This window comes from Falco naumanni, chromosome 11 (assembly GCF_017639655.2).
Source record: "Falco naumanni isolate bFalNau1 chromosome 11, bFalNau1.pat, whole genome shotgun sequence".
Classification (NCBI taxonomy): domain Eukaryota; kingdom Metazoa; phylum Chordata; class Aves; order Falconiformes; family Falconidae; genus Falco; species Falco naumanni.
This window is the reverse complement of record NC_054064.1, coordinates 27,445,846-27,457,872: the sequence shown is the minus strand read 5'-3', so window position 1 is coordinate 27,457,872 and position 12,027 is coordinate 27,445,846. Positions and strand designations below refer to the sequence as shown.

Here is a 12,027-nt window from a genome sequence, read left to right as displayed (position 1 = left end):
CTGCTTTTATTAAACACCCCTGCCAAATGAAGGCAACTATCTTCAGTCTGTTTTTCCTTGTCTCATTCCCTTAAAATCTCTGCAGTGAAAAAACCCAATTTTTCTACTGCAACCCCTCCCCCATAATTAAAATGTATGCCTGACTTCCATCTCCTCTTTCAAGTCATTAGCATCTCTTAAAAATGCTACTGTATATCCTGCCTGTTCTGAGAAGCTACCAAACAAAACCGAAGTTTACAATTTTGGTTTTGAATACCAAATTAAAGGCTGTCTTAGAAGCTGTCATTCCTATTCAACTCAGTACGGTGTACTACCAAATTAGCATTTTTTTTTTTTCCAGTAAAGGAATATGCTTGTTTAAAAACGTGTCTTTCCAAAGCGAGGGGTAACATCTCAAATCAATTTTCTTAAAAAGCCCTACTACTGCTCTAAGACTGCAAAAAGACTGGGAGTAAATTACTCCTGACATATATTGTTTAATCCATTTTAAAATTAATAAAAAAGAGTTCAGATGATAAATTCTCTCAAAGATCTTGCATGTTTAACAGCATTTGTGTAGCTCTGAGCTCCTTGGAGAAAGTATTTTGGAAGCCTAAACATTATTTCACAAAATTCTATGAAATTCCTATAACAGGACAGAGGGACAATCTTTTACATGAACCAATTCAATCCTATCTAGCCTCAGAAATACATTCAAGATTTTCTAATAAGATTTTGCCAGCGTAACTGTTCAATGTTGATGTGGTTTATGACCTTTTTATTTTTCTTGAAGCAACCTCTTCCCGTAATTAGCCTGGCTTTCCTTGATGTAACCAGTATTTTACCTTGGCAAGAAGGAGACAAACTTAATATCTATGAAGACAACTCTTATTTCTAACTGAAAGAGCTCCAACATTCATTTGGAGGCACACTGCAACAGAGCACACTTTGCTGAGATTTATTCAAAACACAAAATTTTGAACAATGGAAGATCCAAAAGCAGACAACATCTAAATTGTTTCAGACCCTCACCAGTTCAGCAAGAATAGCTTAAGTAGTTACTGTTTCTTCTGCAATACAGCTTTTCCTGTCAAAAAATCTACACTGACTTTTTAACAAGAAAAAAAAAACCCAGAATCCCTGAGAAGCCAGTCATTCCTGTTACAGCCTACTGGCATACTTCCACCCTTCCCTTCCCAAAACCCATAAAACCCCCAGAAAGCCTAATGAAGAACACACTTACATGACGATCCAGAAAGATGAGCTGGGTATGACCTCAGTGCATTTCCATTTTGTTACTGTCAGTGTTCTAAGAACCTTTAAAAACATGGACTGCTTCTGGTAGGACTGCATTCAATTTGCTAACTGAATTCAATGTGAGAAATGAACACGCATCCTAAAATCCAGTAATGTTGCACAGTGCCTTGATAACAGGCCTGAAAACCTTGGCAGATTGAATTCTGTTTTCAAAAGTGGCACAGACACTTTGGAGGACAATTCTTTTTTTGCAAATTCGGTTCTGTTGCACTTGTATCACTTTTTAAAGAAACATGTAAGCTCCTCCGTCACTTAGGGGTGTAAAACTCAAAGCATCTGTGTACGTTTTTTAAAGAATGGTTCCTGTAAAGTATTTTACTGACCATAAAGATTGTACGGAAACAAAAAGCGCAGGCAAAAAGCTACTCAAGGATATGTTAGAAGATTATATAGCAAATTTCTCACATTTTCAAATACAGAGACAAAAGCCTGGAGATGGAATGAAACAAAAAGGATACTGTTCTTAGCTGATGAAGTAATGGCTTTCTGTCCAAAGACAGCCAATTCTCTACAAAAACAACACTGAATATCTACAGTCTTGAAATTATATTGCGAGGAAATTGCCATGAATCTGAGGGATACAAGAAGCAAAAAAGCTCACGAAACGCAGGACCTACCATGATCAAAATTCAAGCTAGGCACGCTAGACCTTTGCAGATGAGTGTTAGGTATTCGCTTCTGTCTGAAATAACTGAACTAACCTGCAATTCAATTTCTCAGATTATTTTTGGACTAAACGAAAAACAACAGACTGGAGATAAACTGGTCTAGTGACAGGTATCAAGGGTGGTATGTCACACAGAATACTGCACCAACTATGCTTATAAAAAGGAGAGGACTTCAGTTATTTGCATGGATATTTTTTGGAATGGGAGTTTAAGTGATTTTTTTTTTTTAAATAGATAAAATAATAAATAAAAGGCAATTCCATTTTTCAGTCTTCTGCCTTTTAATACCCCTGAAGCTGCAGCCCAATCAGAAGATATTTTGAAATAGATACATCATGGTCAACATGCTAAAGCAAACTCTGCTGGACTACACTTCTGAAGACTTGAGCTGCCCTGCAGCTACTGCCATTTGTTATGTGCCTTGCGTTCAACCAGAACATTGCTATATGTCAGGAAGTAAATAAAGAAGCAGCATTGCATGTTTAAAAGCACTAAGCAGATCATCCTAATGCTGCCAACAGAACGGCTGCCAGGCTGTTATGGAAGTAGGTATGATAATTTGTATTTTAATTCCTCATCTTTACATGGTGCCTCTTTCCACAAAGCACACACCCAGGTTGCCAGGAGCTCATCTGAGACTGCTCCTTTCCTGGAATCCTTTCCTTCCCAAGGCTGTTGCTCTCTGTGCTAAACATAACAATGCAGGTGATGCACTAAACAGCAGTGAAATTTCAGCCGTTCCCCACCTACGGTGTGAGTAGACACACAACCTATAAAACTAACCTATAAAGCAAGCTATAAAAGCTGATTGTTCATCCCATCGTCTTCTTGTGCATCAGTGAATTTCCTGGCTGCAGCAGCAAGGATAGAGTAGGCTAGGTGAATATGCAGCCATCCACACCTCCTCTAGCAACAGTGCAGACATTTCTCTCCTTTTTGAGGTAGTAACTGTAAGGGGAGGCTTTTCTTATTCTGAAGGGACCTACCAATGGGTGTCACTTCACACAGAAAAGGTTCATGGCGAATTAAAATGTTTTCAGGGAACAGAGCTCATTAAACAATATCCAGAAATGCGCGAGCAAAATCCAGAGCAGTGGCTCCCAACTACAGAGCACTGCTGTTTCAGAATGCTGTGGTAAATAAACCGTGACAGGCACACAGAACCACCTTGGCTTTACAATGTTGCTAACAGGCAAAAATTTGATGAGGTATGGTGAAAGAACTAGGCAGAATCTGGAACACTCAGTTGGCTCCAGCCATTTAGACTACCCTCCATAAAACCCCGAATGATCAGGGAAGTAATGTCATCACCTGAGCTCTGCTGCAAGAAGCTGCATAGCGTGTCACATGCACGCAGACTGGCAATGTTTGTACTTCTCCTCAGACCTGTACAGAGGCTGAAAGACAAGGGGCTTCTTCTACAGTTGTTCAAGATCCAATGTGCATCATTGAAAACTTAAGGTTTATTATCTGAAGAATTCATCACAGTATCTGCAGTATTCCCCGTGTTAAGCACTTGCAGTAGGCACCGAGGTTTTGCTGACCCCAAATGTAAACGGACCCTGATGCACAACAAGTCAACAATATGAAGCACTTACCTGTAATTTTGTCTCTCACGAGCTTGCAGGATTCAATTTCACCAATGCTCCCAAAGAGACTCCTGAACTCCTCCTGGGTCATGTTCTGGGGTAAATAGTTGACTATGAGGTTGGTTTTGCTGTCATCTGTAGCAGCCCCTGTCTGCATGGGGGAAGGGCAGTTTCTACTGTTGCTGGAGGGTCCATTGGTTGTATTGGAAGTAGGGCCATTCGACACCTGAGGCTCCATGGTGCTAATTATCTACATCAAAATAAGAGGAGAAGGGAAAAAAAACCACCCTTAAGTTTCATAGATACAATAGCTATTTTTAAAGATACTTACAAACGAATGAGTAGGTAGCATTCATGGCCAATTTAGATACTTCAACAAAAAACCCGGCTTGATTCCTCTGTTATTGTTGCAAAGTAGGTCATGCTAGTCTTCGGCTGTGAGCATATACTAAGATGCAGTTAAAAAACCTTTTTTTGTTAACGTGAAGCTGATGTCTGCTTTCATCATGCAGCCATTTTCACAAATGTAAATTTAAACCACAAATTTAATTATAATTTAAGGTAATAATCATAATTAAAATTATAGTTCCATTAAATCAGATGAAGTAAGTGTATGGCTCTATAAGAAAAGGTAAAATATTTTACCTATTTAATAACTGTATCACAGAGTGCAATGACAACAACATTAACCAGGCACAGTCAATCTGCAACATGTCGCCATCCTGATTCCCTTCAATTAATAAACTCACAGTGTCCCAAGACATACCATTTACTGGTTCCAGTGATGACCTATATTCTCTAGTTATATTTTTCACTAACAAAGTGACACCTCTTTAAATAATAAAACCCTGGATTTGCAATCTTCAGAGATACAAAGGTCTTCAGATATTTACTGGAACCAGAAAGGTTTAATCAGAGAAAGGCTTATCAGGCACAGGTGCAGGCTGGAATTTTAACAAGCACATCTATCTTGGAACACGAAACTCCAATTTTCACAGAAGAGAGTCAAATAGACCTTTCCAAAAAATGAGAAATAAGAATCCAGCTTAGCAAAGTGTGTACAGGACAGTAGCCCCATTGTCACCAGTGCCACTGGTCACGTGAGTAAAGCTGCCTGCATGTTTATCTGCAGAACACAAGCTTTCATCTGAAAATTGCACAGGCAGGCAAAGGAAGCAGAAAAAACTGGGTACTTCAAGCCTTTTCTATGTAGGTATTTGCCTCTACCATGGCTTCCAGACTGTCTTCACTGTCACCAGTACTGACAAGGGAAGGACATCTTAAGTCTCAAATCTGGATAAATTAAAGCCATGTAAACGGTAGCTTTTGCTGTCTACAGAGAAGTTAGCAGTGTGCAGCTTCACTGGTATCTGTTATCAAAGAATACCCCTCAGATGGGCTCAGCTTTCCTTCATCAAAGACTCAGAGTCAATGATGCAGACTGCTGCCCCAGGCAGAAGACACTATTGCCTAGGGACAGGGACAAACACAGGGAGAACTGAGGGCTAAGACACCACACACACTGAACCATGTGACCATCTTGAGTAATAATTGATAATAATTATAACTGTTATAATTACTCAAAACTCAATTTGCCTTTTTTTTTTTTAAAAAAAAGATCTAGGAAGGTACATGTTGTGACAAATTGGGCCTGTAATTCAGGAGGATGGGGACACACACCAAAAAGGGGTGTCCATTTTAAAATTAACTGCATGAGGGTGGTTCAGACTCTAAATCGGCTGTATTCTGGTCAGTTCTATTTGTATTTATTTTTACTTGAAATGCTTCGCTGTTAGTTTATTGCCTCATTTAGGAAATAACCCTCTTCTTCATCAATGGAAGTAAGTTTTGAACTACCATTTTTTTTATCACCAAGCCCAGGAATAGTTTCTTGGTTTAACAGTTTTTAAATAAAAAGTCTTGCCACACTGTGCTTAACAGAAAGGCCTTAAATCACACAGCAGAATAGTTTTGAAAATACACCTCACAAGAATAGTTCACTTCGGAAGAAATCAGTACATCCAAACCAGAATCCCCCTGCCAATTTTACCAGCCACATGGCACCGAGCACTGCTGACATCCTCTGTCAAGCTGTACACCAGCCCCATACACTCCTCAAGACTTTCCCTTTCACCTGGTACCAGCCATACTTCCTTTTTCAATCTGACTTCATACACATATTTACTCACACATACTACTAAATGCTTCAAATGCTGCTTAATCTTTTTAGCTCGGGATTCCAGCTGGAAGATCATCCTTTGATATCTGTACCTCTGTGACCCCGCAGACATCAACACCAACTCTAAGCTTCAATAACAGCCTGCTGCAGGGTTGGGGTTTAGCACCCCAAGGCTAACTGTGCTTCAGCTGAGCACAGTGTGCTCATATATGATGTATCTGCATCAACTTGATTAAAACTGGGGGGGAAAGAATTCCAATTCTGAGAATAAGATATACTCAGAAGATGAGTGAAGCAGCTGATATGGTTAATTGCAGCTTTCCATGAGCATTTAAATCATAAGACCATATTCCTTCCAACAAAAAAACCTCACATGGTAAAGTGCAATTTTAGGGACTGATCCTGCCCTTCTAAACCAGACTAGAATACCACACCACTGGTTTCAGTTACAGCAAAAGCAGGATTTCAGCACGACGCACTGAGAAAGGTGTATCACCTATTATCAGCAACAGACACAAAAGCCATCTATAGTTCCCCACAATAAACAATAACCTTGGATCTTTTAAAATCTGTGAAAGAACACAAAATTCAAAACGGGCTAGTGTCCTACTTTTATACTTCATAAACTTTTTTTAGTTACATTTTCAGCATGCTTACCTTCCACACCAAGCAAATTAAAAGAATTCAACTCAGACATTTAACACATTCAGAACATTAAAAGGAAGCTGTTCCTTAAAAATCTGTTCTTGAACAATGAGATTTCCTCATATACCTCATCAAAATACCTTGGCATAAACCAATGCTGCACCAGGTGCCAGGTTTTCTTTCTAGTTATTCTCGCTCAACTCCAATTAGATTTTCCTGATTTTTCAATAGTAGAAAGGAAAAAATCAAGGCACTTATTTGCCTTTCAAATTATTGCAATTTTGTAGATTACTGAAAATCTATTTGCTATATTAAAAAAACAATGGTTAGATAAAAATGCTGAAGAACTATTAAAAATGTTTCTGAAAAAGTACTTCAGATGTAATTTTACTGCATGATTTTAGTCTCCATTTACAGAGTGATTTCTGTGCAAAAGCAGTTATGTGCCAGAGCTTGCATTCAAAGTTCTCATGGGCACAAAGGAATAACACTTATTTTAGATGTACGTATCGATTCACATCATTAGTAAACACTTAAATTATTAATGGTAACAAAAAGGTAAGTCCTAGCTCTTCTTTCCAAACATTCTGTCCTTTCCCCTACATGTCTGAAGCTCCAACCCACTGTTAAAGAGTTCAGTGTGCATGCACTGGGACATTTATTGTTGATGACTGTCTTTAATATTAAAGTAGTTGCTGATCCCACCTCAGTCAGCACATAAGAGTAACATCAATTCAGGTAATAAATTTCAACATGCCATTTGCTGTTTTTTTTCTATCCACAACACTAAGATTTAAGATTTTTAAATCAATACCTGTACCACAGTATGAACTGTTTTTAAATAGATACCCTAGTTTCCTGGGCACACAGTTAACTTACATTTTAATTACTGGTAATAACTTTTTTTAAATAAAGTATTGGGCTTTAATTCAATTCTAGAGAAACACTAAGAGAGGCTGTAATTCTGTCTTACTCATCAAGCGCTTATTTGGATTCCAGCAAAATAAATGTGGTAAATCCAACAGTGATTTAACACCAATGTTATTTTTTTTAAAAACAAAATATACTCTTATCCCTTGAAGATTACATCTCTATAGATGCCACATTTTAGCAACACCTTTATGCTTTTGTAGACCTTCTCAGACCCAATTTATGCAGCTACTACTGGCCATGAAATATTACAGTGCAAACATCAGGTGTGATGACATATACACGCTACTGGTATAAAGAGGCATTTTGTTTTGGGTTGGGTTTTTTCTTCAGCCCCCCCCATGCAGTTACCATTGACAGACACTGATAATTCATCTGCCAATAATTTGAATATTCTATCTTTATAACATTGAAAAAATACTATCTGTGACAGAACTTAAAGACTGCAATTTTTTAAGTTAAAGGCAACCCGTATTTCAAATTCTGGATGTATTTCATCAGACTGCTGCTTTTAAAAAATGCCTTCTTGGCGTACTACTTTTCTCAGTATGGTAACGTATCAGCAAAGTACACGGTATTTTAGTTTGACAGATTTCACAAAGAAATGCTTTGCTGCTCGGGAAGACAGCACAAGCTTTGCCAGTGTTTTGCAAAACACTGCTTACCAAAAGGCTTGGTATAACCCCTCCTATGAAGTATCAGCGACAAGTAGCCATTATAGCATCTCCTACATTACAAACAATGTTTCAGAAATACTTCTGTCATATCTCCTTTTGTTTTTTAAAAAACAATTAATTCAATTAATTTCCATGTATTCTTGAAATATTATCTTGAAACAATGATGCAAAGAATACCTGTATGTATAAACACAACTATTACAATGCTTAAACAAGCTAGAGTAACTGACATTAATCTTCAATTAATACAGTAAATGTGACATCCATCTACCATTACAAAGCAGCTAATGAATCGTTTAGAAAACTACCCACAAACTAAGACAGTCTTATCTCTCTATTGCATGCATAAGTAATAGCCAATGGCTTGATAAATGTAAATATACATGCTTTATATTTACAATTTTTTTTCTCAGCAGTCTAGGTCTCTAAGTTAAACTGAAAGACTGTCACGTGTGTACACTGAAAGGAGCTTATATTTAGCAAGTAATTGGTACCCATTCTTGTTATCTGAATTACGTATACTCCACAACAAATAGAAATTAAGTTGATATGTATAGAAAAAACCCCAGTAACAATGATTAAGTATTATCTATAGGCACAAAAAGAGAAGTGTTCTGAAACACACCACAAACAATCTTTTCCCAAAATCAAAATCTGAAAAAAAAAATTCTAAAAACTGGAGAATTCATGTAGACATATCCATTTTGAGGACTCAGAAGTCAAAAAAATTTATCTACGAATAATGAACTGTTGTTCACAGCACCTAAATGCCAAGAAAAATGATCATGGTAAATTACACCTCATGAAGAATTCATGAGATCTAATTTTATATTATTTCTAAGTGTTCATTAATGAACAAACTCAGAACATTCTCATAAAAAAGAATTTAGATAAATAATGCAAAGCTCTTACATTATCTAAAAAACTCTTTTAATTAGCATTGCAAGTTGTTTGCTTTTACAAGTGAAAACAAATGGTGCCATGGCAGAGGTCCCACAGCCATCTCCTGAATGATGACAAAAGGAGAAACAAACAAAACCTCTCGAGGAAAATAAACGTAGATTCACAAAAGTTTCCTTCTATAATGGGAAGCAGGCTTTAACTCCCAGTTTATCTGCTCTTTTGAGTGGAAGTCAGCACAGCCCAAGTCTGTCCCACAAGAACTTTTCTGCAGGTGAGAAATACCTAGTTTACAGGAGCTGCCTGACAGATCCATCCACAGCCCTCCCATCTGCTGATCTTTATGTGAATAGCCATGCCAAAGCCAGAAGGTCAGTCTGTAGGTATGGAGTGGAACATATAAATATATCCAAGACCAGGTAGGTCCCTCAGCCCTGGACCAGCAGCAGCATGCTCCCATCCCATTTTCATATGCAGCCACTGCTACTCACTTCAGGGGGATTAAAGACATCTGTACGTTTTTGCAGAATGAGGCACTGGATCATAAAAATCTTCAGGACAGATCATCTTCTTCCCATAGGAGTGTTAAAAAAGTGATTTTGAGTATTCATTGGTTCAAAACCACAAGTCCAGATAGAGTGAGAAGTAGGTGCACCTGAACCTCACATACACATTAGGTGGGCTTCTTTCTAAAGTGACCTTAGGAGAGGCAAACGATGCTGTGTGTGCAGCTCCAGTAAAGATTTTCTTCTCTGTAACACAACTGTCAAATTTCACCATCAATTACATTTTTATTAAAGCTTATGTACTGCACAACTACACTTTGCTATTATTTACCTAGTAAATACATCACAAACATGATATAAAGGAGGAAAATGAAGCTTTTGAGTAAATCTGCCTGGAGGCAAATCCAATATCCCAGAAACAAATCATTATCTAACCCTCCATACTTCGACATGCTCCCCACTCACACGCACTTTTACATGCTCCACCTTTACCTTCCTTCAAGTAAAAGCCATATTTAAATATAGATACATAACTGAAAACTCTCAGCTCAGAAATCTACCAGTCTCTGGCTCTTCTGGCACAGATACAGCCTTCTTACAAGATCCTGGTTTCAGGGTGCACTGCACTCAGGTTGAAATGGCATTCAAACATTTTCAGCAAGTTCACATCTATGGGTGCCACAGTAATTGTACAGAGCATGCAACTAATACAAATGGAGAAGACAACAAATACATTCATTTCAAGAGGCAAGCTCCAGTTCAAATGAAGGAGAAATTTTTCTTTAATAGCTAAATTTATCCTGATCTAGTCCATTATAGGCTTTTGCACAAAGTACGCTAAAACAAAATATTCTGTCCCCGATCTGCAGCGAAATGAATACAAAGTTTATTGGCAATATTACTTGTTCTCACAGTAGTGCCTGAAGGATGTAACTGATACCAGTACCAAGTTGTGCTAGATGCTGTACAAATAGGTAGTAAAGGCAGGGACCGCCGCTGTACCAACACGGTGACAAAAAAATAGAAAGGCAAAACCTGTTATTTTTATTCCAAGTTTTGCAGAAGGGGAAAAAAAAACCCACCACCAAACCAGAGGAAAGTATCTAGGCAAACTGCTGAAGTTACACAGTAAGCTGTGACAGCTCTGTAACACAACACAATATCCTCAAACCTGGCCCAGTGATAAGGTCACCACCCCTAACAGCTTTTCCAAAAAGCTTAACAGCATAATGAGGCACCAAATTGCCTATTTTTATTTTTTGAGTTTCAGATAAATATGTCTTCTGTTCCCACAAAACATGGGCTCTACAGCTTTGCATTTGATTTCAAGGACAAAAGGAATGGGGGGGGGGGGGGGGGGGGGGGGAAGAAGACTCCAAAATCATTTCAATGTCAGTAACTACTAAGGCTATCGGCAGGAGAAACTGCTCTCAGAACTACACACCCAGTAATGACTGACAAGATAAGAACAAAGGCATCATATCGCACACTTTATATGGTCTCTTACTGTTCCTGCAGGTACACTGGGGGTAAGAAATTGGAGGAGGTGAACTACAATTAGCATACATACAGCTCAGCACTCCCCAAAGCCCCGAGGAAAAACAGGACTGGGGAGTAGATGCATGGACAAGCACGCCATGCACAACAATTTCTGGGAAGCACAATAGGAGGGCTGCACTGCACATTTAAGGACAAGAAACATTCTTCCAGAAGCAGAGTATAGCTATAGCTTTATCATATTTATGATCTCAACTCACAGTATTTGAGGTTCTGTACGAACTCCTACTGGGCTTCATTTTCAGTCACTGTTTCCTGCTTCTTCACCTCCTGCAAAGACTACAGAGAAACTATGCACATTTGAAATCTCACATGTGTTTGGCCCTATTCTTCAGTGTTCTCCATACACCTTATGAGTCTAGAGCACTAACAAAATGGTGAGGAAAACCAGCATAATAGGTGACCACCACAGCAGTTTCCTACTATCCCTGTATCAGGGGCAACCTTTTCACCAAGACAAACTGACTTTTAGAAAGCCAGACAGTTAGCCCCTTTATTTAGACTGGTTTCACCAGAATTTGCCTGTAATAATTCTTGCCATTAAGCATAATTTACCCATGAAGATACAGGAGAACACAGTCTTGATTCCACAACATTCAAACATTGCTCTGGAACACAGCTCTGGAGAAAGCAATTGTCAAAAACACTGGAGAGAAAAATGGATGTGTCTCCAGTCTATTAAGATGAGATATACAACTAGCGTAGGTTAAAATCCCTTAGAACCCCTTTTGTCCCACACACCAGTGACCATAACAAAGGCTGGTGGCAGGGAGATGTCCTACTTCTACACTGGGATACAGCCATCAACAGCTCCTGCCTGCCCGCATCCCCATGGGTCACCAGCCACCTCCACTCAGAGGTCTGTAGTGTTTTGAAAATAGAACAAAAAGCAATGTGGTCAGGCTCTGCCTTATGAAGGAACAGCTATTTCCTCTTCAATTACCCTTCTACTTCTGCCAAATTTATACCAGGCAACTCCGTACCTAAAATTTTACAAGAGCTTTATTTTATTTATTCCATCATTCTGTATTGCTCCTTACTCCCTCCTGGCTTTTCATCTGGATCTACTACAAGCATATG

The 12,027-nt window shown here is 38.6% G+C and overlaps 1 protein-coding gene across 8 annotated transcripts in view; it reads right to left on the bottom strand.

Moving 5' to 3' along the window:
* ELAVL4 (ELAV like RNA binding protein 4) overlaps positions 1-12,027 on the bottom strand; it is an 83,134-nt gene that overhangs the window by 40,013 nt on the left and 31,094 nt on the right. For all 8 annotated transcript variants that reach the window (XM_040611180.1, XM_040611174.1, XM_040611173.1 and 5 more), the window contains exon 2: positions 3,563-3,803. In XM_040611180.1, the coding sequence (XP_040467114.1) occupies positions 3,563-3,791 (229 nt within the window). In that variant the 5' untranslated portion in view covers positions 3,792-3,803. The remainder of the gene's footprint in view (positions 1-3,562; positions 3,804-12,027) is intronic.